The sequence below is a fragment of the Aotus nancymaae genome, unplaced genomic scaffold (genome assembly GCF_030222135.1).
Source record: "Aotus nancymaae isolate 86718 unplaced genomic scaffold, 86718_ANA_hifiasm-v0.15.2.pri h1tg000010l, whole genome shotgun sequence".
Taxonomy (NCBI): domain Eukaryota; kingdom Metazoa; phylum Chordata; class Mammalia; order Primates; family Aotidae; genus Aotus; species Aotus nancymaae.
In genome coordinates, this window is record NW_026988421.1 from 32,127,025 (window position 1) to 32,149,129 (window position 22,105).

General features: G+C 51.7%; 2 protein-coding genes across 13 annotated transcripts in view; both read left to right on the plus strand.

Annotated features, from left to right (window-relative positions):
• The window catches only part of HPS1 (HPS1 biogenesis of lysosomal organelles complex 3 subunit 1), a 30,701-nt gene extending 13,060 nt beyond the window's left edge, over positions 1-17,641 (plus strand). For 4 of the 7 annotated variants that reach the window (XM_064373983.1, XM_064373985.1, XM_064373982.1 and 1 more), the window contains 15 exons: positions 149-257; positions 2,849-3,009; positions 3,477-3,576; positions 4,228-4,326; positions 4,474-4,543; positions 6,836-6,885; positions 8,136-8,303; positions 8,404-8,583; positions 9,758-9,819; positions 10,825-10,959; positions 11,044-11,108; positions 12,334-12,479; positions 14,642-14,755; positions 16,386-16,468; positions 16,919-17,641. In XM_064373983.1, the coding sequence (XP_064230053.1) occupies positions 149-257; positions 2,849-3,009; positions 3,477-3,576; positions 4,228-4,326; positions 4,474-4,543; positions 6,836-6,885; positions 8,136-8,303; positions 8,404-8,583; positions 9,758-9,819; positions 10,825-10,959; positions 11,044-11,108; positions 12,334-12,479; positions 14,642-14,755; positions 16,386-16,468; positions 16,919-17,081 (1,705 nt within the window). In that variant the 3' untranslated portion in view covers positions 17,082-17,641. The other 3 variants (XM_064373988.1, XM_064373987.1, XM_064373986.1) reach the window with 3 other exon arrangements.
• A 1,831-nt stretch (positions 17,642-19,472) lies between these two features.
• PYROXD2 (pyridine nucleotide-disulphide oxidoreductase domain 2) overlaps positions 19,473-22,105 on the plus strand; it is a 30,845-nt gene continuing 28,212 nt past the window's right edge. For 5 of the 6 annotated variants that reach the window (XM_064373990.1, XM_064373993.1, XM_064373991.1 and 2 more), the window contains exon 1: positions 19,475-19,646. In XM_064373990.1, the coding sequence (XP_064230060.1) occupies positions 19,520-19,646 (127 nt within the window). In that variant the 5' untranslated portion in view covers positions 19,475-19,519. Of the gene's footprint in view, positions 19,647-22,105 lie in introns of all 6 variants that reach the window. The other variant, XM_012439519.2, reaches the window with a different exon arrangement.

Consider the following 22,105-nt stretch of genomic DNA (forward strand, 5'->3'; position numbering starts at 1 on the left):
AGAAATCTGGCCCTTTTTCCCAGCTGTATAGGCAGGTCACATGGGCTCACCCAGCTCTGACGCTGAGCTGGGACTGTGGTCCTTGGGTTGGGTTTGGGGGAGCCAGCTTTCTTGTGGTCTTTCCCGCTGTCTCTGGCTCTGCCCTCAGGCTGCGGCCCCCAGACCTAGAGCAGCGTGTCCAGCTATGGGCGCACTTCCAGAGCCTGCTGTGGACCTACAGCCGCCTGCGGGAGCAGGAGCAGTGCTTTGCCGTGGAGGTGACTACTGGGTGCGGGAGTCCTCAATCCTTGGAGCTGTCAGGTCAGAGGGGGCATCCAGCTTTGAGACCATGTTTTAACCCTAATGAGTGAAGGCACAAGCAGGCCCTGAAACTCATGTAATCATAGAGAGTTGTTCTTTCTGGCTGTAGGGAGGGTTGGGTACGCTGATGGGTTTTCCCATAGTAAAACAGCTTATCCTGGATAACACACACTTGATGTAATTTTTGGGTTCACTGTAAATTACAGAAATCTTTGAAGTCAGTTTCTTCAACCCTCAGCATATCCTCCCACAAAATTATATTGAGCTGGAACTGGAGTGGAAAGCAGTGGAGAAAAACACAGCACTAAAGGCAAGATTGCCTTGAGTGCACATGATACCAGCACTATAGCCAGTAAACAGCCTTGGGCCATCAGCAGCATAGAAGAGCTGAGCCTGCAACTCTAGGTTAAGCCCAGCCCTAAGGAGTTAAAGTGTCTGCTGGTCAGGAGCACTCCTTGGCTTCCTAAAGAGGTAAACCAAATTCTCTTGTGAGCAGTGGTTTTCATACTCCGGTGTGTGTCAGAATCATCTGTAAGGCTTGTCAAATACAGGTTACTGGGCCTCACTTTCAGCATTTCTCATTTAATAAGTTTGGGATGGGGCCTCTAGAACTTGCATTTCTTTTCTTTTTTTTTTTTTTTTTTTGAGACGGAGTTTCGCTCTTGTTACCCAGGCTGGAGTGCAATGGCGCGATCTCAGCTCACCGCAACCTCCGCCTCCTGGGTTCAGGCAATTCTCCTCCCTCAGCCTCCTGAGTGGCTGGGATTACAGGCATGTGCCACCATGCCCAGCTAATTTTGTATTTTTAGTAGAGACGGGGTTTCACCATGTTGACCAGGATGGTCTCAATCTCTTGACCTCGTGATCCACCCGCCTCAGCCTCCCAAAGTGCTGAGAACTTGCATTTCTAAAAAAATTCCCAGGTGCTGTTTATTGTGCTTGTCCAGGAACCACACTTCGAAAACCATTGCTTTAGAGGACAGGTTAAGATCAAACAAATGTGAACTCACAACTGAAGAAAATCAGATATGGAAGAAAATAAGTCACCATGAGTGAGAGTTAGGAAAATCAGTCACCAGCAGATTTAAATCCCAAGGCACTTGATACATTGGAACTATTAGATATAGAATATAAAATAACTATGAAATATTTAAAGATATAAAATGTAGAATCACAAAATGAGATAATAAGAAGAATCTCTAAAATGACTAGGCAGATTTGAAAAAGAACACATACAGATATTTAGGAAATGGAAACATAGTTGTTAAAATGAAAAACTCAAGGGATATGTTAAATAGCAGATGAGACATAGCTAGAGACAGAATTAGTGAGTTGGAAAATAGATCTGAAGGAATTCATTCTCACACCCCCTACTCATTCGCTCTTCCGATAAACATATAGTACCTATTATATGCTAAGAGTTGTGCCAGGCCATGGGAATAAAGAGATGAACAAAGACACATTGTTTGCCCTTGAGGGGAAATCAGCCATGATTTATACTAAGATATAATAAAGAATCCTGGGTGCCATATCAGGATTTTCATCAAAAGCCATGGTGGGACAAGAGATGGAGTGATTAACTCTTTCTGGGACATTAGGAAAAACTTCTTGTAGGAGGTGACCTAATGCCATTAATATAAAATCCAAACCCCTTCCCAAGCCTACCAGGCCCTGTGTGATCTATTGCTGCCTGTCTCACTCCAGCTTCATCTCATGCCTCTCTTATCCACACCTACTGAGCATTAGTCACATGAAACTTCTTTCAGGAAAACTGTACATTTAGATCTGTCCAATATGGTAATCATTAGCTACATGTGGCTGTTGAACATTTGAAATATAGCTAGTCCAAACTGAGTTATGCTATGCCTGTGAAATATATACCAGATTTTGGTAACTTAGCACAAAAAAAGAATGTAAAACATTCCATTAATAAGGCTTTTATATCATATGGTGATATTTTGGATATATTGGATAAAATGAAATATATCACTAAAATTAACATCAACTGTTTCTTTTTACTTTTTTAATGTGGTCACTGGAAAAATTTAAATTATGCATAGGGCCCGCCTTTTATTTTTGTTGGACAGCACCATTCCAAACTCTCTCCCCACCTCAGGGCCTCTGAATATGCAGTTTCCTTGGCTTGCAGTGTTCTCTCACTCCCTCTTTCTCTGGTGGGCCATCTGGTTCTTTAGATGTTAGTTTAAAGGTGACCTAATTCAGGGACATTTCTTTGGACACCCCACCCAAGGAGGTCTCTGCTATTTCTCCCTGGTCTAGTGCTGTATATTTTGTACTTGGTGCTTATTTACAAATGGCCCTTACTTTATTTCCTTGTGTATTGCCTTGCCTCATCCACTGGAGTCTAGTGACCAGACGGTAAGCCTCAGGAAGGCTGGGACCCGGTGGGTTTTAGTCCCCCCATTCACATATCTGGTGCAGAGTCCAAGCTCAGTGTTGTCAGAGTGAATGTCCCCACTAGCCCAGGGGCTGGAGTAGGGCAGGGTGGTTGGTGATACAGCTTCTTCTCCCTGCCTGCCCTGGCCAGGCCCTGGAGCGGCTGATTCATCCCCAGCTCTGTGAGCTGTGCATAGAGGCACTGGAGCGGCACGTCATCCAGGCTGTCAACACCAGCCCCGAGCGGGGCGGCGAGGAGGCCCTGCATGCCTTCCTGCTCGTGCACTCCAAGCTGCTGGCATTCTACTCTAGGTGAGCTCAAGGTCTGGCATGTTGTGACTGAAGGCTCCCTGGCCTCCCACTTCCCCTTATTCCCTCTGCCTGAAAAGCATCACCTGCCCAGCCAAGAATCACCTCCTCCATGAAGCCTGAAACCTTCCCAGATTTGCTTCTCTGTTTTTTCATCTCACTCATGTCTATCATTTCTTCCTGGCACACTGTCTTAGAGTCCCAATCTAGGACTTCCTTTTATGTTGTTCTTGGCCGCTGGTGCTTTCCCACTGGTAAATCATTTTCTTTTGTTGTTGTTTAAAATAAAACCAAGTTTTATTTTAAAATTTGATGAGTTCATTAATTGTATTGGTGCCTTGCCTGTCTCCAGAAAGGATTAAGTACATTGCTCCTTGAGGACAGGGACCAGGCTCCACACTCCTTTAACCTGCCTGCCCCGTCTCCTGCCGGGCACATGCTGATGGGTGGCCATGCTCCTGTGTCCGCAGCCACAGCGCCAGCTCCCTGCGCCCAGCCGACCTGCTCGCCCTCATCCTCCTGGTTCAGGACCTCTACCCCAGTGAGAGCACAGCAGAGGACGACGCTCAGGTCTCAGGGCAGCTCTCTGGGTAGAGGGAGCTGGTAGGGAGGTGGCTCAGAAAACCTGCCTGGAAAGTGGTGGGCAGGCACCCCCTGGGGAGTCCATGTTTTCTAAGTCCCAATTCTGGGTGTGTGGTTGGGTGTGACTTCTTTCGCACTGCTTTCAGATGTGAGGGGAATTCTGGAGTGCGCTAGGTCCAGTGGGTTAAAAGTGCAGATTTTTTGAGTCAGCCATGGTTTGAAACCCAGCTTCACCACCTCACCTGGCTCTGTGAGCTGAGCACATACTTGCATTCTGGGAGCCTCAGTGCCCTTATCTGTGCAATGGGAGTAACAAAGCATCCACCTCTCAGGGGTGTTTGGAGGGACAAAAGGGGCAGTTTCCATGGAGCCTGGCAGTGCTTCGGGCACAATGAATGCTCAGTGTTAGCCACCACCATTGCATCACCAGGGGTAGTGGTGAGTTGGATACCAGTGTGTTGGAATTTCCACAGAATAGACCACCTAGAATCAAATTCCTGGGAAGTCTGAGGACTGCACCCCTAGGACTGCACCTGGAACGCGCGGAGGGGTGGGGGCTTCTCTGTGAAGCACTGGGAGGCAGAAGGAGTGGAGGGAGGTCAGATAGGAGCTAACCAGCCTCTCCCCTGCCCTGCACAGCCTTCCCCACGAAGGGCCCGGAGCAGCCAGAACATCCCCGTGCAGCAGGCCTGGAGCCCTCATTCCACAGTCCCAACCAGGGGCAACTCTGCAGAGACGGTGAGTGCTGTGCCTCTGTGGAGCTGGGGACAGGAGGGGATTGGCCTCTACAGGCAGCCAGGCCTTTCCTGCCCCTCCCAGGAGAGCAGGGACAGGCTTGAGCTAGCTGGAAGAGCCTTTCAGCCTAATCTGCCTTCTCCCTCCCAGGAGACAGACAGCTTCTCCCTCCCTGAGGAGTACTTCACACCAGCTCCTTCCCCTGGAGATCAGAGCTCAGGTGAGACCCAGAGGGGAGCAGGAGACTATAGCTAGTGGGCAGTAGTGATTGGCAGTCCAGGACATCTCTCTTAGGCTTCAGTGCCCACTCCCCCTGCCCCCCACACCCCCACCCTGTGCCTCCTAAGGCCTGAGCACAGGTGCCCATGTTCCTAGAGCACAGGACGCTGTCTGTGGCTCCCCATCTTCTCTGCCAGCTCCAGCCTAAACTCAAGGACTATTAAGACCACTCCACTGATCCCTAAAGCTGTTGATGACAAGTTGATTTCATTGAAGACTTTTGTGCATGCATTCTCAGACTCATCTTTCTCTTTTGTAATTAAAAATTAAGTTCAATTAAGTAATCATCATCTCATTTCAATACATTCTAAAATATAAATATTTAGCCTCTATAGTTTATACTTCACCTGTTTCTCCAAAGTATGTGGGTAAACAATTAAAAAACTATAAATATTCAAACTGTTAACAAAAAATAGACAACTTTGCTTAGAGAAATAGAAAAACCAAAATCCAAACTGTTGTGGTCACTATGAATGAGCATTACATTTATCTCTGAAGTTCTTAGGGAAAAAAAAAAAAGGATCTGGTGGTCCATCCACATCATCTGATGGAAAAAAGAAGGCCAGGGTGTCAGGAGGAGAAGCCTGTTAGGGACTAGGATTTGAAAAGAATTTATTATGTGGCTCCTTTATTTTTTTTTTTGAGATGGAGTTTTGCTCTTGTTGCCCAGGCTGGAGTGCAATGGCACGATCTCGGCTCACCACAACCTCCGCCTCCTGAGTAGCTGGGATTACAAGCATGCGCCACCATGCCTGGCTAATTTTGTATTTTTAGTAGAGGCGGGGTTTCTCCATGTTATCCAGGCTGGTCTCGAACTCCCAACCTCAGGTGATCTGCCCGCCTTGGCCTCCTGAAGTGCTGGGATTATAGGCGTGAGCCACCGTGCCTGGCCATGTGGCTCCTTTTAACCGGTGGCTCCCAACCCTGGCACATTGGAATCACTTGGCAGCTTCAGCCAGCCCAATTACGTTACAGTCTGTGGGCCTGGGACCCAGGTGTGAATACTTCTAGGAAATTTTCCCAGCTGAGTCCAATGTGCCTCGGGAGCGAACAACTGCTGTGCATAGAGTTAGGTTACAGCATTGGTGTGCCCGCTGGCTGCATATTGAACTCACCTGGGGATCTCTGACAATTATTGAAGCTGAGCTTATACCCAGAGATGCTGACTCACTTGGTCTGAGCTGTGGCCTGGGCATCAGGATTTTGTAAAGGTCCCCAAATGATTTTCATGTATAGGCAAGGTTGACAGCCACTGGGTTAGTTGCTCTTAAATTAGGTCTTTGAACTGGCTAGAAGCCTAGGACTCCCTGAGACTGTGTGTGAACCCATTTCTGCCTGTGTATTTCCTTGGCTGAGGGTTCCTAGCTATCTTCAGATTCCCTAAGCTCTCTACAAGCCTGAGACCTGTTGAAAAGCAGTGCTTCTGGGTAATCTCCGAAGTTCCTCTTCTTGCTACTCCCTTCCCTCATTCATCACCATCCTCCTCCCAGTCCCGCTTTCTCCATAGTGGTTTTTTATGCCTCAGAACTGTAAAAAAATAGTGCTGTTCCACCATGCACAGAACTCACAACTTACAAATGGCTTGAGTTGCACTCATCCATTTGTAAATCAGGTGTTTAAAATGTAGGAACACACTTCCCCCAGAGAAACATGATTATAAATGAGGGTTGTTTGCAATGAAATATGAGAGGGAACAGTATTATTACAAACACATAATATTTCAGATATGTGGTGGGTTCAGTAGATTTTTGTGCACTATACTAGGAAGGAAATCCAGCTTAATTTCTAGCACACAGTAGGTGCTCAGTAAGAATTTACTGGTTGAATAAATGAATGGGCAAACGTGGACTGTGTGCTGACTCCTAAGGGGTGGGTTGAGGCCTGAAGCAGAGGGGACAGAACAAGGAGGGGATTAGGGGGCCAAGGGAGTAGGGGGAGGAAGATTCCCCCTGGCCCCAAACATGTCCTCAGGAGCTCCATTCTCAGCAGCTGGCTCTTGGGAAAACTTCTCTGCCAGGCCCAGGCTGCCTTAGCCCTGGTCCTGCAGAGTTCACCTTGTACCTGCTAACTTAGGATGTAGGGGGTGTTGCTCCAGTCACATTAGCATCCCTGCCTAGAGCTTCCAGCCAAGGGCTGGGGTTGTGGGGCATCTGGGCGCCCCACCCCATGCTGTTGGGCCATGGCTTACATCTCATGGTACTTACATTGTTATGTTATTACCTGTGGCCTGCAGGTAGCGCTGTCTGGCTGGAGGAGGGCACCCCACCCATGGATGCCCTTCAGGTGAGTTTCTCCTGCGTCTGCCTGGGGACCAGCTGATCTGAGATGCCACAGTGAGTACTGGGAGCTCCGAAGGTTTTGCCTCCAGGATGACTCTACCCAGGCCAGCCCTTCTCCTTCTCAACCCCAGGCTGGTCAGTGCAGGGGCCTGTCCTGGTGCCAAAGCTCAGCCCAGAGGCAGGGTCCAGGGATGGGCTGTGAGGGTTGGTGACCTTGCCCCTCCTCTCCCCCAGGTACTGTCCCTCAGCTCCATTGTTCTTGGGAGTGAAAGCCTAATGGAATTTTTGATTTTTTTTAAGTGAGCATGTACATTTATTGTAGAAAAATTGGGAAATACAAAAGTAAACTATAAAAAAGGGAATAAAAATTACTCTCAATTCCATCCTCAAAATGAGAGTAACATCTTTGGGTGTTTCCTTCTAGTCTTTCTTTCCCCTATGACTTTACACACACACACACACACACACACACACAACATAATATATGTACATGTGTGTATTTTTAAAACCAGACTTGGATGCTAACGTGCTTCATTATGCTTTCTTATTTAAACATTTTTCCGTTTGCTAAGCACTCCCACAGTGTGGTTTTTAATGAGTGTCTGGGAGTCCCTCACAGGCATATGTTCTTTATCTAGCAAATCCCCAGGAAAATCGGTACATTGTGTGCAGTGTTTGCTGTTATATGAAACACTGAAGAGGAATTTTTGTGGCATTTCTCATGATTTCCTTAATTCTATAATTGTTTGCTCTAAAGGCTTTCTTACTCAGAGCCCTTCATAAGGCTGGAGCCTTGCTCATTTGGTCACTTTATGCCTCAGTTTCCCCAGTTTGAGTGGCTGTTGGGATTTTCTGAGGGTGACTGAAATGACAAAATGTTGGACGTTAGATACCTCCGTTTGTCGAAAGTGTGGGGAGGGGACCTCTCCCCATCCACGAGTGCGCGTTTCTCTGCCTTCTCAGTCCTCTCTGTGCCACCAACCAGCTCCTCTGCCCCTGCCCACTGCCCTGCTTGGCACCCAGGCCGGACTCTGGGCAGAAAGGACCAGGAACAGCTGAGGGAGAGGGGTGACAGTGGAACTGGAGCTGCGAGGGCCAGTTCAGCAGAATGCAGAGACTTGAAAACTGGAGTTTCTTGGAGCTAAAAATGTTTATTTCTTGTGGTTCACAGGGCAGCTGTGGACATGCTGGACCCACAGAGGTGGGTCCGACTTGGAGATCCCACTTCTCACTGCAGCTCTTCTTCCTCGGTAGATAGCGGAGGACACTCTTCAAACGCTGGTTCCCCACTCTCCTGCGCCTTCCGGCCCCAGAAGGATCTTCCTGGACACCAACATGAAGGAAAGCTACTGCCCCCTAGTGCCCCACACCATGTACTGCCTGCCCCTGTGGCCAGGCATCAACCTGGTGCTCCTGACCAGGGTATGAGAGCCCCTCACCCTGCCCTGGTTATGCTTGGGGCTGGCACGGCTTCCCCAGGGGCAATCCCGTTCACCCACCTCCTCTTGGTCCTTTCCCTCAGAGCCCCAGTGCGCCCCTGGCCCTGCTTCTGTCCCAGCTGCTGGATGGTTTCTCTGTGCTGGAGAAGAAGCTGAAGGAAGGGCCGGAGGCTGGGGCTGCCCTGCGCTCCCAGCCCCTCGTGGGAGACCTGCGCCAGAGGATGGACAAGTTTGTCAAGAATCGAGGAGGACAGGAGATTCAGGTGAGATCCAGGTTCCAGTCCTCCCCACCTGGAGGAGAAGGGGCAGGGCCAGCAGCAGGGGCCATCGGGTCCACAGCAGCTGAGGGGCCAGGGGGCCTGGGTTCCTGTCCTGGCTCCACGACAGGCTTATGATCCTTGTTTTCCCTATTATGAAATGATAACGAAAACTTGGTTGTTTTTCAGGCTTTCAGAAGCTTTTTATGTGTGTTTGGCACAACATGAATTATAATTCCCCTTTTATGGAAACTAAGGCTTAGATAAGTTTTAAAGAGCCAGAGCCTGGATGCAATGAGCAGGTGCAGGCCGGGGATCTGCCAGTCATGGGCCTCCTCCCTGCAGTGGGGCTGTGCACCTGGGCTCTCAGGGCAACACCAGGACATGCAGGACACAGTCCCACCCCACCCACAGCGAGCTTAGGGCCCAGGTTGGGAGCTGAGATTGGGAGACATGCGACAACCTACAGGCATAGAAACAGGCCCTCACCGCACGCTCTACACAGCCCAAGTCAGGGCCTGGATGGGGCAGAGTCGGGGGGCAGCACTGGATTTAAGCAGCTGGGGACTGCTTCTGCAGCTGGCGGCACCTGGGGTGTTTGAGGAGCTGGGGCTCATTGTGGCTGGAGTGCCTGTCAGTCTGAAGGCAGCAGCAGGATTGGATGGAGGAGGCAGAGCAAGCAGCTGATGCCCAGACCCAGGCTCCTCTTCGTGGAGGCAGAGGCAGGGCTAGTCCCACAGTGCCTCAGGGCATCCTAATAAGCACTTTCACTAGAACACCAAGTTCTCCTCTTTATAGAGGCCGCCCCCTGCAAGGCTACCCCATGCCCTCCCAGCTCCTGCAGCAGCCACTTCTCCACACACCCCAGCCCCTGCCCTGTGTGTGCCCCCCAGAGGGGCTGGCCAGGTCACTGTGATGGTGCTACTGTATGTGCCTATGGCCATCAAGCAGTGAACTCCTGGAAACTCCCCTTTAAATAAATGCTGCTGAGTGACTAGAACATGAACACTGCAGTCTGCAGGGGGCTGGTAAGGTCTGCCAGGGTAGCTCACATTGGCCAGACAGGCAGATTTGTCTAGGGGCCCTGTGCTTGCTCACAGCCTAACCTGGGAAGGACTGTGGCCTGGACCTCACTGGAAACATGATCAGGAAGCAGACCTGCCACCTGTCTTCCTTACAGAGCACCTGGCTGGAGTTTAAGGCCAAGGCTTTCTCCAAAAGTGAGCCCAGATCCTCCTGGGAGTAAGTGGTGGGCCCTCAGGACAAGGGGTGGGTCATGTGCCTGGGGGACTGTTCCCTACAAGACCATGTCTCCTCCACCACTGCACTTCGTTTATCAGCAAAATAATTTCAAGAAAGGAAGTTTCTTCCCACGTATGTGGAGCATCACTTGGAGAAGCTGGGGAGCTCCTTCCTATCGCCTGATCAGCTGTGGCTGTTCCCTTAGGGGTTTCCATCTGTCTGTCCTGGGTGCAGGAGTGGGGTGGTCCACGTGGGGGCGAGGGGCTCCCCAGGTCGATCTGTCTGTCCTGGGTGCAGGAGCAGGGTGGTCTACATGAGAGTGAGGGGCTCCCCAGGTCGGTCTATCTGTCCTGGGTGCAGGAGTGGGGTGGTCCACATGGGGGCGAGGGGCTCCCCAGGTCAGTCTGTCTGTCTGTCTGTCCTGGGTGCAGGAATGAAGTGGCCCACTTGGATGCAAGGGGCTCCCCGGGTCTTTCTGTCCTGGGTACAGGAGTGAGGTGATCTACACAGGGGTGAGGGGCTCCTCCAGATCTGTCTGTCTGTCCTGGGTGCAGGAACAGGGAGGTCCACATGGGGCGAGGGGCTCCCCTAGGTCTGTCTGTCCTGGGTACAGAAGTGGGGTCGTCTACACAGGAACAAGGGGCTCCGCTAGACCTGTGTGTCTGTCCTGGGTGTAGGAGTAGGTGGTCCACATGGGGTGAGGGGCAAGGGGCTCCCCTAGGTCTGTCTGTCCTGGGTACAGAAGTGGGGTCGTCTACACAGGAACAAGGGGCTCCGCTAGACCTGTGTGTCTGTCCTGGGTGTAGGAGTAGGTGGTCCACATGGGGTGAGGGGCAAGGGGCTCCCCTAGGTCTGTCTGTCCTGGGTACAAGAGCAGGGTGATCCACATTTGGTGAGGGGCTCCCCAGGTCTGTCTGTCCTGGGTGCAGGAATGGGGTGGTCCACACGGGGCCAGGGGCTCCCCTAGGTCTCTTCTGCTGTGATGCTCTCCTTTCTCGTGCCCAGGCTGCTCCAGGCATGTGGGAAGGTGAAGCGGCAGCTCTGTGCCATCTACCGGCTAAACTTCCTGACCACAGCCCCCAGCAGGGGAGGCCCACACCTGCCCCAGCAGCTGCAGGACCAAATGCAGAGGCTCATGCGGTAAGTGTGGTGCGGCCCCCCTGGTTGGCCAGGGCAGGGTGTGGAGCCCGACCTCCTTCACGCAGCCGGAGCTTCCCTTGGCAGGGAGAAGCTGACAGACTGGAAGGACTTCTTGCTGGTGAAGAGCAGGAGGAATATCACCATGGTGTCATATCCTCACACTGGGGCCCCAGCCAGCCCCACAAGCCTCTCAGGTCTGCTGCCTCCACACCTGCTCCCTGGAAGGACCACGGGCCCCAGGGAAGGGGAATATATATGTTCCACCCCCTCAGTTGTTCACCACCTCTCTGCAGGAAAATAACAGGACACAGTGGCTCATGTGCCCTGCCTATAGAACACTCCAAGCTGAAATTTCTGCAGTTCCTCCTGTCCCAAAGTTCATTCACAAAAGACATAAAAACCCTTTATGTCTCTGGGTCTCACTGTTCCTGCAGAGTAGGCTCCGGCGAGAGGAACTACTGTCTGTGGCCACCTGCCCCTCTCCTCTCCTCCTGCCTATCCCTCCTCTCTGTCTCTTCCCTTTCTTTGCTTTCCTTCTGTTTCTCTTTTGTCAGCATTGCCCAGCTGGCAAAATGGTAATAGGTATTCCATGAGGGGTAGGGGTGGGGTGGGTTCCTGTGGTCTAGTTGGGTGAAAAGAGCCATGGCCTTCTTAGATCACAGTGCACAGTGACATGGAAAAGCTCTGAGAAGGCCTGCAGTAAATGTTTATCCCTCTTTCAAAAACCATTCCTAAGATGTATTTGACCCTTTCATTATAGAACCCTAGTTTTATTGAATGCTGACTTAACCATGGAACTTTATGTAAAGCAGCTTTTCCTGAACCATCTCAAGTGTCCAGCCCCCGGTCTCCTGAGAGGTCCTCAGTGGGTGGGTGAAAGGATGCCAGGGCCTCTTTAGCCACCAGCAGCTGCCCTTCCATGGATGTCCCTTCCCCTCCCTAATGGGAGCCTTCCAAGCTCTCCTGAAGAATTTAACAAGATCACAGTGAGGCACATAGGTTGGGCAGTCAGCTAGGCTCACTCCAGCGTGAGTTGTGCTCACACTGCAGCCTCTCGTGTGTCTGACTTAAATTCATCCCTCATGGAAATGATGAACTGTGAGCATCCTATGTTCCTATAGGGCCAGAACTGCCTGTGTTAAATGTACAAGCGTCAAGGATCTTAGAGATTCCCAAGGCCTGGGGAACTGGAAGGTAGTGGGGGATCTGAGGAAGCAAGGATACAGGGGGCTTGGCTGAAATGGAAGTCTCTGGAGAAAGGCAGTCCTGGCCCAACCAGCTGTGCCCTAGTTGGGCACAGCTGGAAGCCCAGGGCATGGATAGGCAGGCCGTCCCTGGCTCCTGGCTTGGTAAGCACCTTGACTCAGACCTTCACCTACCTAGAAGACTTCCCAGGCTTGGTACACTTCATCTATGTGGACCGCACCACCGGGCAGATGGTGGCGCCTTCCCTCTGCTGCAGTGAAAAGACCTCATCGGAGTTGGGCAAGGGGCCACTGGCTGCCTTTGTCAAAACCAAGGTAACCATTCAGGCCTAGTGCAGGTCTGGGTGGGCCTCAACCAATGTTGGGAGCCTCTCCTGCTGTAATCCACATGCCTCGTGCTAGCAGAGTGCGCTGGGCAGCAGGCCGGAGGAGGAATGGCCAGCACCACATAAATAAATGCCCGCAAGTGTTTGCTGAATGAGCTAGAATGGAGAGAGCTTCAAGGTACATCAGCTGGGCACTGGAATTTAGAACAAGGTGATTTCAGTTAAGGAAGCATTCCCTGGAAATGCTTTTTATTCTCCTAATTTAATGGACTGTTTTTCATGGCAATTTTGTATTTTTGGTAGGGGAGGACCACTGCCATTCTCCAAAAAGCTATACATGTATGTGTTTTCTTTTTTTTTCTTTTCTTTTTGGCCAAATAAAATATATTCTAATGATTAAAACGAGATGGGAAGTTGGGCGGCAGAGGAATGTGTTGGAAGCCCAGCCCCATCTCTCACTAGTTATGTGGCTTTGCATGTTACTTAGCCCAGGTGTCAGTTTCCTCGTCTGTAAAGGGAAATAATCATGCTATTTACATCACAGAATTATGAAGACTACATGAGATGATGCATGTAAAATATTTAGCATAGCACATGGCACAAAATACAGATACAGTCCACTCAGTATTTGTTGGTAGCATCATCACCACCTTCATCCTTGTCCCTCATTCTGGAGACAGGCGGGGTAATCGTGGTACGTTTCTTCTTGTTTCTCTGCACAGTTTGTTGTAGTTGAGATCACTCTGTATGCGCAACTTTGTTTACCATGTTTTCACTTCACGTTATATCAGATGCATTTCCTCATGACGTTCTTTATAGACATGATTTTTAGCCACTCCATAATAGTCCATCATGTGGATGTAACATAATTTAACCATTTCCCTAATATTTAGACATACAGATTATTTCTAGGCTTTTGCTGTTATAAATAATTCTGCGGTACACACCTTACATACATCTGTGTCCTCATCTCTGATTATGTCCCCAGTATGGATTCCTACAATTGGAATTACTAAGTCAGATGGGAGGCATGTTTTTAAGGTTATTGGTGCATGTTGCCAAATTTCTTTCCTGAAAAGTATAGCCAATCCATGGCAGACTTAATTAGTCATCACACTGTGATGCAGTTTGTAGCAGATTGCCTGTCCCTCTCCTCCCAGCCCTGAGAGGTGGGGGAGAGCCCACTGTCCCTTCTGCCTTCTCTCGGGCACTTCACTGGCGGCAATGGTGATGGTCCCTGCGTCAGGCAAGAGGACATTCCCAGGGGAGCTAAGGCACGTGGTTTCTCAGGTCCTGTGTTTCCATCTGACCCTTTGGTGAGCTCTCATTTGGACCTCACCCCTGGCTCAGGACATCCTCACCCCTGGCTCAGGATATCCCCTGGCTCAGTGACCCTACAGGGTCACTCACCTGTGTCATCACTTCCCAGCCTGAGGGGCACTGGGTGAGTGGGTGACCCCAGGCAGAGGAGGGGATTCAGAGGCCCACACCTTTTTCTCCTACTATGCTAATTATTGATGTCCCTGGCTGTTTTCTGGCCTGAATGATCAGTTCACTAATTTATTTATGTATTTATTTTATTTTTATTATTTTGTGAGACTGTCTCACTTTGTCACCCAGGCTAGAGTGCAGTGGCACAAACACAGCTCACTGCAGCCTCAACATCCTAGGCTCAAGCAATCCGCTCGCCTCAGCCCCTAAAGTAGCTGGGACTACAGGTGTGTGCTACCATGCCCAGCTAATCATTTTGTATTTTTTGTAAAGACTAGGTTTTACTGTGTTGCCCAGGATGGTCTCGAACTCCTGAGCTCAAGCAGTCTACCTACCTCCGCCTCTCAAAGTACTAGGATGACAGGCGTAAGCCACCACGCCAGCCCAGTTCACTAATTTGTGGTTTATGTATGTAGTAAAGTTACACAAAGCTTTTTACATATATTTTGCTCCCACACTAACTGGAGGGTAGTCTATCCATCCAATAATGATTTGTTGTTGAGCCTACTGCTCTGAGCCGAGGCGGTGCCCGGTTACTAGGAGAGGCCCCTGTTACTCACAGGCTTCTCGACTGCACACTTTCCTCCCTCCGGAGGCAAGAGCTGCCCAGGCCGACCGAGGCCGGGAGAGTGATGATGCTCACTCTCCTCTCTTCCCCAGGTCTGGTCTCTGATCCAGCTGGCGCGCAGATACCTGCAGAAAGGCTACACCACGCTGCTGTTCCAGGAGGGGGATTTCTACTGCTCCTACTTCATGTGGTTCGAGAATGACATGGTAGGTGAGGCCAAGTTCCTGGGCCAGGACAGTCCACACACTTCCCACTCTGTAACTCTTGGATTCCTCTCTTCTGATTGTGCTGTCTGTCTCCTCTTCTTCTCCCTGGTAAGCCCAGCAGGTTGGGACCTAGAGAGCTCAGAGGTCACCTTTTCACTTGGGTATTTAACTGTGATCCCTCTGCCCAGCTGTCTGGCAAACTCCCGCCATCGTCCATGCAGGGTCCCGGCACACATGTGAGCAGATACGCACACGCCCCACGGTGGGAAAGGTGACTCAGACCACACGTTTCATCGGTAGTGCTTCCACATCGCCAGCGTCACGTGCTAAGAGTGGCATACAGTCATCCCTGTATAGTAGCATAGGACCCTGCTTGAAGCAGTGAGCCCAGCCACCCGAGAAGGCGCTGGCGGTGTGGCTTGGGGCCCTGGCCTCCTGGCCCCGCAGTCTCTGGGTCTCACTGTTCCTGCAGGGTAGGCTCCGGCGAGAGGAACCTACTGTCTGTGGCCACCTGCCCCTCTCCTCCTGCCTATCCCTCCTCTCTGTCTCTTCCCTTTCTTTGCTTTCCTTCTGTTTCTCTTTTGTTTGCATCTCACTTGTCACCGTGAGTGGTTGTTCCAGCTCTCAGGAGCCTTCCTCCTCCCTCGCAGCCTTGGTCTCTGGGTCCCTGCACTCCTGTGCCTTCATGGGCACCCACCCTGCACTCTCATTGTTCACTGAGGATGACAGCCACCCCTTTACATGGCGCAGGGTGGTAACCGGGGCCCTCCACTGCTGTTCTCACAGTCACCCTCACAGCTGTGTGCAGTGGCTGGGGCAGGGATTCCTGACCCCAGTGTACAGATGGAGAAACAATGATCTGGAGACCAGACGCATGGCCAGGGCCACCGGGACTATATTTTGAGGAAGCCGGAGTCCAAGCTTCACTCCCCCAGCTTTCCTCTGTGCCTTTAGAAGTGTGCACAACAGAAGTGCTAGAAAATTCCTGTGACCTCTAACTGTACTTCTAGGGAGAGACAGGAGTCTGTGTGCTTGGGTGGCCCCACGGGGTGATACAGTGAGGCAGAGCTGTCAGCTGGGGAGGCCAGGTTTGAACACCACAGCCCAGCCAGTGCCATGGGGGCAGCCCTTCATGCTGCGGAGTCCACTCTCCCTGCAGGCAGGCCTCACGGTGTCCACACAAGCATCAGCTAAGCGCCATGTTCGTGCCTGGCACCCAGGGCACGTCCAGTCCAGCAGATCTTAATTCTCGTCCCCATTTTATCCGACCCTGGGAATTCCCAGTTCTTTCGCCGCAGAGGCTTGGGCCTTTTGTGAGCACTTTGCTCTTCAAGACCCTGCATGACAGCCCTGCGGGTTGCCCTCCTGAGCGTGTGCTCGTGGCCTGCACAGGTCCAGGTATTATTGGTAACAAGAGCCACCCTGCCAGGGCCTTGAAACCTTATACACTTTGTCTCTAATGTTCATAAGGTGACTGTTGTTATTCCCACTTCACAGATGAAAAAACAAGGTCCAGGCATTTTCTCAAGCACCGAGCACACATGGCAGGGCCAAGCCAGGCGCAGGCCTGTGCGTCTGACTCAGGCTGTGCGTCCCCCATACCCACCACTTCCCTGTCTTCCCTCCTCAGGGGTACAAACTCCAGATGATCGAGGTGCCCGTCCTCTCCGACGACTCGGTGCCTATTGGCATGCTGGGAGGAGACTACTACAGGTGACGCCACCGCATCGGGAGCTGCTGGGAACACATGCCCCATGTGGGTGCTAAGTGCCCGCCCCTGCCGGGAGCAGCTTCTGCTTCAGCAGTGCCCTACCTTGGACCCAGAAATCCATGCTGGGAACACCTTCCCAGCTGGCCCTGTGTGCAGTGAGGGAGGATGGGAATGCAGGGCACATCTGTGTTCCTGCCTCATTCCTGCCGGCATGGTCTTGGCAGCACAGGGAACGTCTGTGTGGGGCCCAGAACATCCCTGCTGAGGCCTCGTAGCCAGAATACCACTGTTAGGTCAGTGAGGAGCAAGAGCGGGTGTCAAGGCCCACATGCAGGGGCCTAGTGAGATGAGCGAGGCCATGGGCATTTGCTCGCAAGGGCCAGGAGAGCCCTCTAGTGCTGGAGGAGTGCCACAGCCTCACTCCTGAATCCCATCCTCCCTTTCCTCCGCAGGAAGCTCCTGCGCTACTACAGCAAGAGCCGCCCGGCCGAGACTGTGAAGTGCTATGAGCTGCTGGCCCTGCACCTGTCGGTCATCCCCACGGACCTGCTGGTGCAGCAGGCCAGTCAGCTGGCCCGGCGCCTCTGGGAGGCCTCCCGTATCCCCCTGCTCTAGGCCAGGGTGGCCGCAGTCTGCCCTTGCACCCCGTCCTCCAGCCGCCCTTGCTTACCACTGTTCCCCATGGCGAGAGCCTCCTGTCTGCAGTGGCCATCCTGAGGATGGGGCAGAGTGCCCAGGGTAGCCCCAGGGTTTCTAAAACCCTGCCTAGGCCACCCTCCATGTGGGGTACTGAGCAAGGCCCCAGATCCTTCTCTCGTTAGGCCTAGACGGAAGCCAGGGGTTCTGTTGGTCTTTGTAAAACAACAGCGGCAGCAGCTCCTCTTCCAGAGCCTCCTCTGCCTTTATCCTGGGAGATAGGGAGGGAGCCCCTGTCTCTGCTGTTCCCTGAGTGCAGTGGAGGAAGCCCACCCGGCAGGCTATCTCCTACCCCAGGTAAAAGGTGCTCCTTTGACTGGGTTTGAATTCTGACCCTGCCACTTCCTCTGCACCTCCTGGCAAGTTTCTTCTACTCCTCACATTTAGAGCAATGGCACCTCCCGCTCAGGGTGATGTGAGGATTACCCCATGCGGTAGGTGCTCAATAAATGCTGGTCATTGTTATCACTGAAGCCCAACAGGCTTGTGCTTCTAGACCCTTCTGTTGGTGCCGATAAGCGCTTGCTGAGTCCCGGCCCCTTCACGCTCGGCTGCGTCTGCCCTAGGGCTGGGGTTCTCAAGCTCCTGGCCCTGGCCCAGAGATTGGACTCGCTTGGTGGCTGTGGAGCCCAGGCTTTGATGTTTGTCAGAGCTTCCGTGGTGTGCCCTGGATTAAGAACCAACACCCGGGGTACAGCCCCTCTATTCCAACCGAGAAGCTCCTGTCCCAGAACGAACTCAAGGACAAGAGACCCTCAGAGCCCTAGGACGAGGAGCATTTGCTCCTCTGAGGCCAGGAGGCTGGTGCTGGTCCAGAGAGGGCGGCGTGGCAGAAATCAGCGTCCAATGCAGCACAGGAGCAGATGCCCGCGTGCTGTGCCTGCCAGAGCCACACCTTCTGTGATTTCGGTCTTGAGCCAAAATTCACGCAGACTGGTCTCTCCCTTGCAGGGAACAGCCTTGGGGAGGCACTGGGGGAGCTCACACCACTCATTGGGCCAAACCCTGAGAAAGTGGCAGTGAGGAAGTGTCCCCTGAGGTGCCTGGATCTGTGTTCCTCCCTAACATCATCATCTGATGGATGGAAATGAAACACGTGGATTGTGGAAAACAGAAAAACATAAAGGAAAAAACCCTAAGCCTCTAAGCCCACCACTGTTCAGAACCCCTGCTTTTGTCACCTACTGTTTTCCCTTAGTTTTTAGCAGCGGCTTGATGTGGTATATGTCTGGTTTAACCAGTCCCCTTGATCTTTTTCATGATCAATAACATGGGGGTGGAGAGCCTGAATCAGATCTTAGCAGAGATGCCCCCATGCGGGTTGGCTGTCCACGCATGTGGAGGGGTCCTCAGACCCCCTCTTAGATCATCTCCACATACTCCCCTGGTTCTGAGATTCATTACCCATAGCAGGTTTCCGTCACACGCAATGTCAGATCAGCGAAGGGATGCTCCATGCCGAGGGGCTTTCCCTCCTAGGGGAATGGTCTGCTGAGTAATGGGCAGAGAACAAAGGGGCTCCTAATTCAAGGCAGGCCTGAGGGAGGGTCAGAAAGAACTTTAGCTGGAGGTATTTACAGATGTGATCTCTAATCCTTGAGGATTCTTGGAAAATAGGCAAGGTGCCAAAAGAAGAGAAATGGCCAGGCCCTCCAAAGAAAAAAGCAAACCCAGAGAATTAAGGACAGTGAACTTGCCCCTAAGCCCTGGTGAGGTTCTGCAGCAGCCCGTTGAGGGATGTGTTTGAGCACCAGCGCTCCTCAGCGACAGATACGGTCGCCTCTGCAGTGTCTGAAGGCCCCGGTGTGGTGACCTAGGCCCTCCTGTGGGTGTAGAGGCATCACCACTCTGCCCTGTCAGACTCTGCATGGAGTCAGAGCAGAGACTGACCGGAGCACTTCCCATCCCAGGCATTTCAGTTCTTACTGAGAAGTGAGGTGCACAGGGGAGGAGAGGACCTTTGGAGCTCTACTCTGGCTCTGGCTCTGCCACTCACTCCCTAACCCGGCAGCCTCAGCACCCTCATCTGTAAAATGGAGAGTTTTGCCTGCGGGGTTCAGCACAGTGCCAGCCTTACGTGGGAACCCCAGTGGATGATCAGTTGTCATTACTCTCCTGCGTCCTGGAGGTGACCCGGCCTGGTTAACAGGCAACCCCTCCGGGAAGGCTCAGCACAGCCACACAGCAGCAGGAGGCTGGCCCACGGCCAAGAATGCAGGGGTGGGGGTGGGGGCGGGGGCGGGCGGCTGCAGCTCCTCCTCTTCCTGCTTCCTCCCGGCCCCACCCGCTGCCTAGGGCAGTGCAAAGGCCAATCGCTAGCAAACTCCCTGCCTAGCAAGGCCCAGCCTGGGGCAGAAATGGCTGCAAGTGGCCGAGGACTCTGCAAGGCTGTGGCCGCCTCTCCCTTCCCTGCTTGGAGACGAGCTCACTCGGAAGCCCGGGGAGGGCTAAAGCCTGAGTATGATGCGGTGGTGATAGGAGCAGGTAAAGTGGTAAAGCAGGCTGGGCCAGAGCTGAGGGGTGGAGAGGCAGTCCTGCTCAGAGCCTGGTGGGGAGGGGGAGGCTTTGCCAAGCCCCACTGCTCTCTCCTTGGGCATAACCCAGCCAGAAGCTTATGTGATAGCAGAGGCTGCAGTGGAAAGCCCTTCCATCTGGCAGGCAGGCACCTGGGATTCTGGTGCTGCCTCTGCTGTGTGGCCTGGGATAAATGCTTGCCTTCCCTAGGCTTGGATCGTCCCATGAAGAATGACGAAGACTAGGTGAGCTCAGGGTTTTCCCTATAATCTCCTGCAAAATGACCTAGTTTCTACCACATTCTCAGAAAGCCTATGGTTTGTCAGGGTTGGAAAGCCCCCTGGGACAGCAGACAAGTGAAATCCATCCACCTGCAGTGCCGAGTTCTGGTCACACTACCTTACCACTGAGGCCTCCCAGACAGACAGTGAAATCCAGCCACTCCCAGTGCCCTGAGTTCTGTTTTCACTACCTTACCACTGAGGCCTCCCATCCTCAAAAGAAACTGCAGTCATTTCATAAAGGCCAGTTAGGATAAAATAGACCTGAGTCCCAGAGTTCCTACTGCATGTCTACAGAGGGAGATGGCCCCCACTGCCTTGCACCTCTGGGAGATTTGGGGGTCTGCGGTGATCCTGCCACACTTTGCCAATCCCTGGGCTCAGAGTATCAAAGTGTACTGGGTGCTGGGGGAAGAGGCAGGCCCAGGACCAGGTGGCCTTTCCTTAGTGCCTTCCAGTCACACTTGCAGAGGGCCCCAGATGTGTGATTGCCAACTAGGTCTATGCAGAGATAGTGACGGGACTGGAAGCAGACGGCACCCTTCCTGCAGTTTTGCGGGCAAGTCTTCACTTTCATATGTAACAGAGCAGTGCGAGCTGGTAGATACTCAACAGTCAACTCTCCAGGGAAAAATGTGTGATGTGTGTGTGTGTATGTGTGTATATGTATGTATATATCTACATATCGTGTATATATGATGTATACATGTATACATATATATGTGTGACACATACATATATTTTAAATATTGAAATAGATAACGTTACACACAATTTTACAAATAAAAATGCAATAGCAATTTAAATGCAGTGTAGCCAACTGATTCTTACCAAAGACTTTCTTTGATTTTTGCCAAACTCAGTAGCCAACCTATAGCTGTAGTTGACAAATGAGGGTAGCTCCAAAGAGAATGGTGCTCCGTATTTTTTGTGAAGAGTAGGACGAGTATGAAACAAGTGAAACAGCAAAGATTATGTCCCAGCTTTACTCCTTTAAATGACAGGAATTATGTTACTCAAATAAGATTCTGTTTTTCTAATACTAGAATATTTTCTTCACTTTTTTTCCTATTTATTTATGCTGTAACAGCTAACACTGTTAGGTATAATCTGCATTATTACTATTTTCCCATCGCTTTCTTAAGCCTGACCACAGAACAGTAAATTCAGCCCTGCTGTGTAATATTTGCTGATGACGGTGGTGTAAATACTCCCGCCATAGCCTTTTTTGTCACCAAGATGAAGTTGTTGGATGTGATTTGGGAGAGATACCCAGTAGCACATCATTGTATAGTGTGTCCGCCATGCAGATACACATATAGAGGCAAATGACTGCAAGGGCATGGCTAACAGTCAAATGGAGTAAAGCAAACAGGAGGTAGTGTGTTTTGAGTATTTACTGCCTTTGTTTTTAATATAATTTATTTAATTGTAAGCTTATATAATTTCGTTTGTAACAGTGGCTGTTTGACAGCCAGCTCTCAAACTTCCTGGGCTGGTGGGAGCCATCTCCAGCACCTCGCTTAGCCTCAGAGAAGCCCCGCTGCCCCCTTCCGTGCTCGGCCACAGCTCCCACCGCTGTCTCCTAATGGGGAAGGTTGACTCTAGGTCTCCAGCTGCCTTGGTGACTTGCCTTACAAGTGCAAGTGAGTCTCAGTGTGTGAACTTTTCCTTGACATGATTTCTATAGTTGCCAAACATACCATGAATCTTGGTTTAAAGGCATCTTGGGCCTGAGTGAGGAACAGAGTGGCATCTTCTGAGACAAGGGTTACCTCTGAGTCCCTCAAGTCACACTGGCACCTGGCAACCACCTTGAAGATGACTCTGACTTAGTCATTTGACTAAATGTGTCTGAGAATGACTGAGGAGCTTGTTAAAATTGAGATTCCTGGCCCCGTACCTGGTGATGAGCATTCTGAGGGCAGGAGGTGACTCCAGCCAACACTGCCTGATGCAGGCAGCTACAGAGCCCACGCCCAGAGCAGCTCCTCAAGGGCCAGGCACTTGCTGTGGGGTTCCCGAGGCAGGCCTGGGATTCATGGAGCTCACAGCTGAAGTCCTCTTCAAGGGAACAGCAGCATCAACAGAAGCCAAGGAGGGCTCAGCCAGAGCTTGGGAGTGGGTACTGGGAGGGGGTCTTGTGCT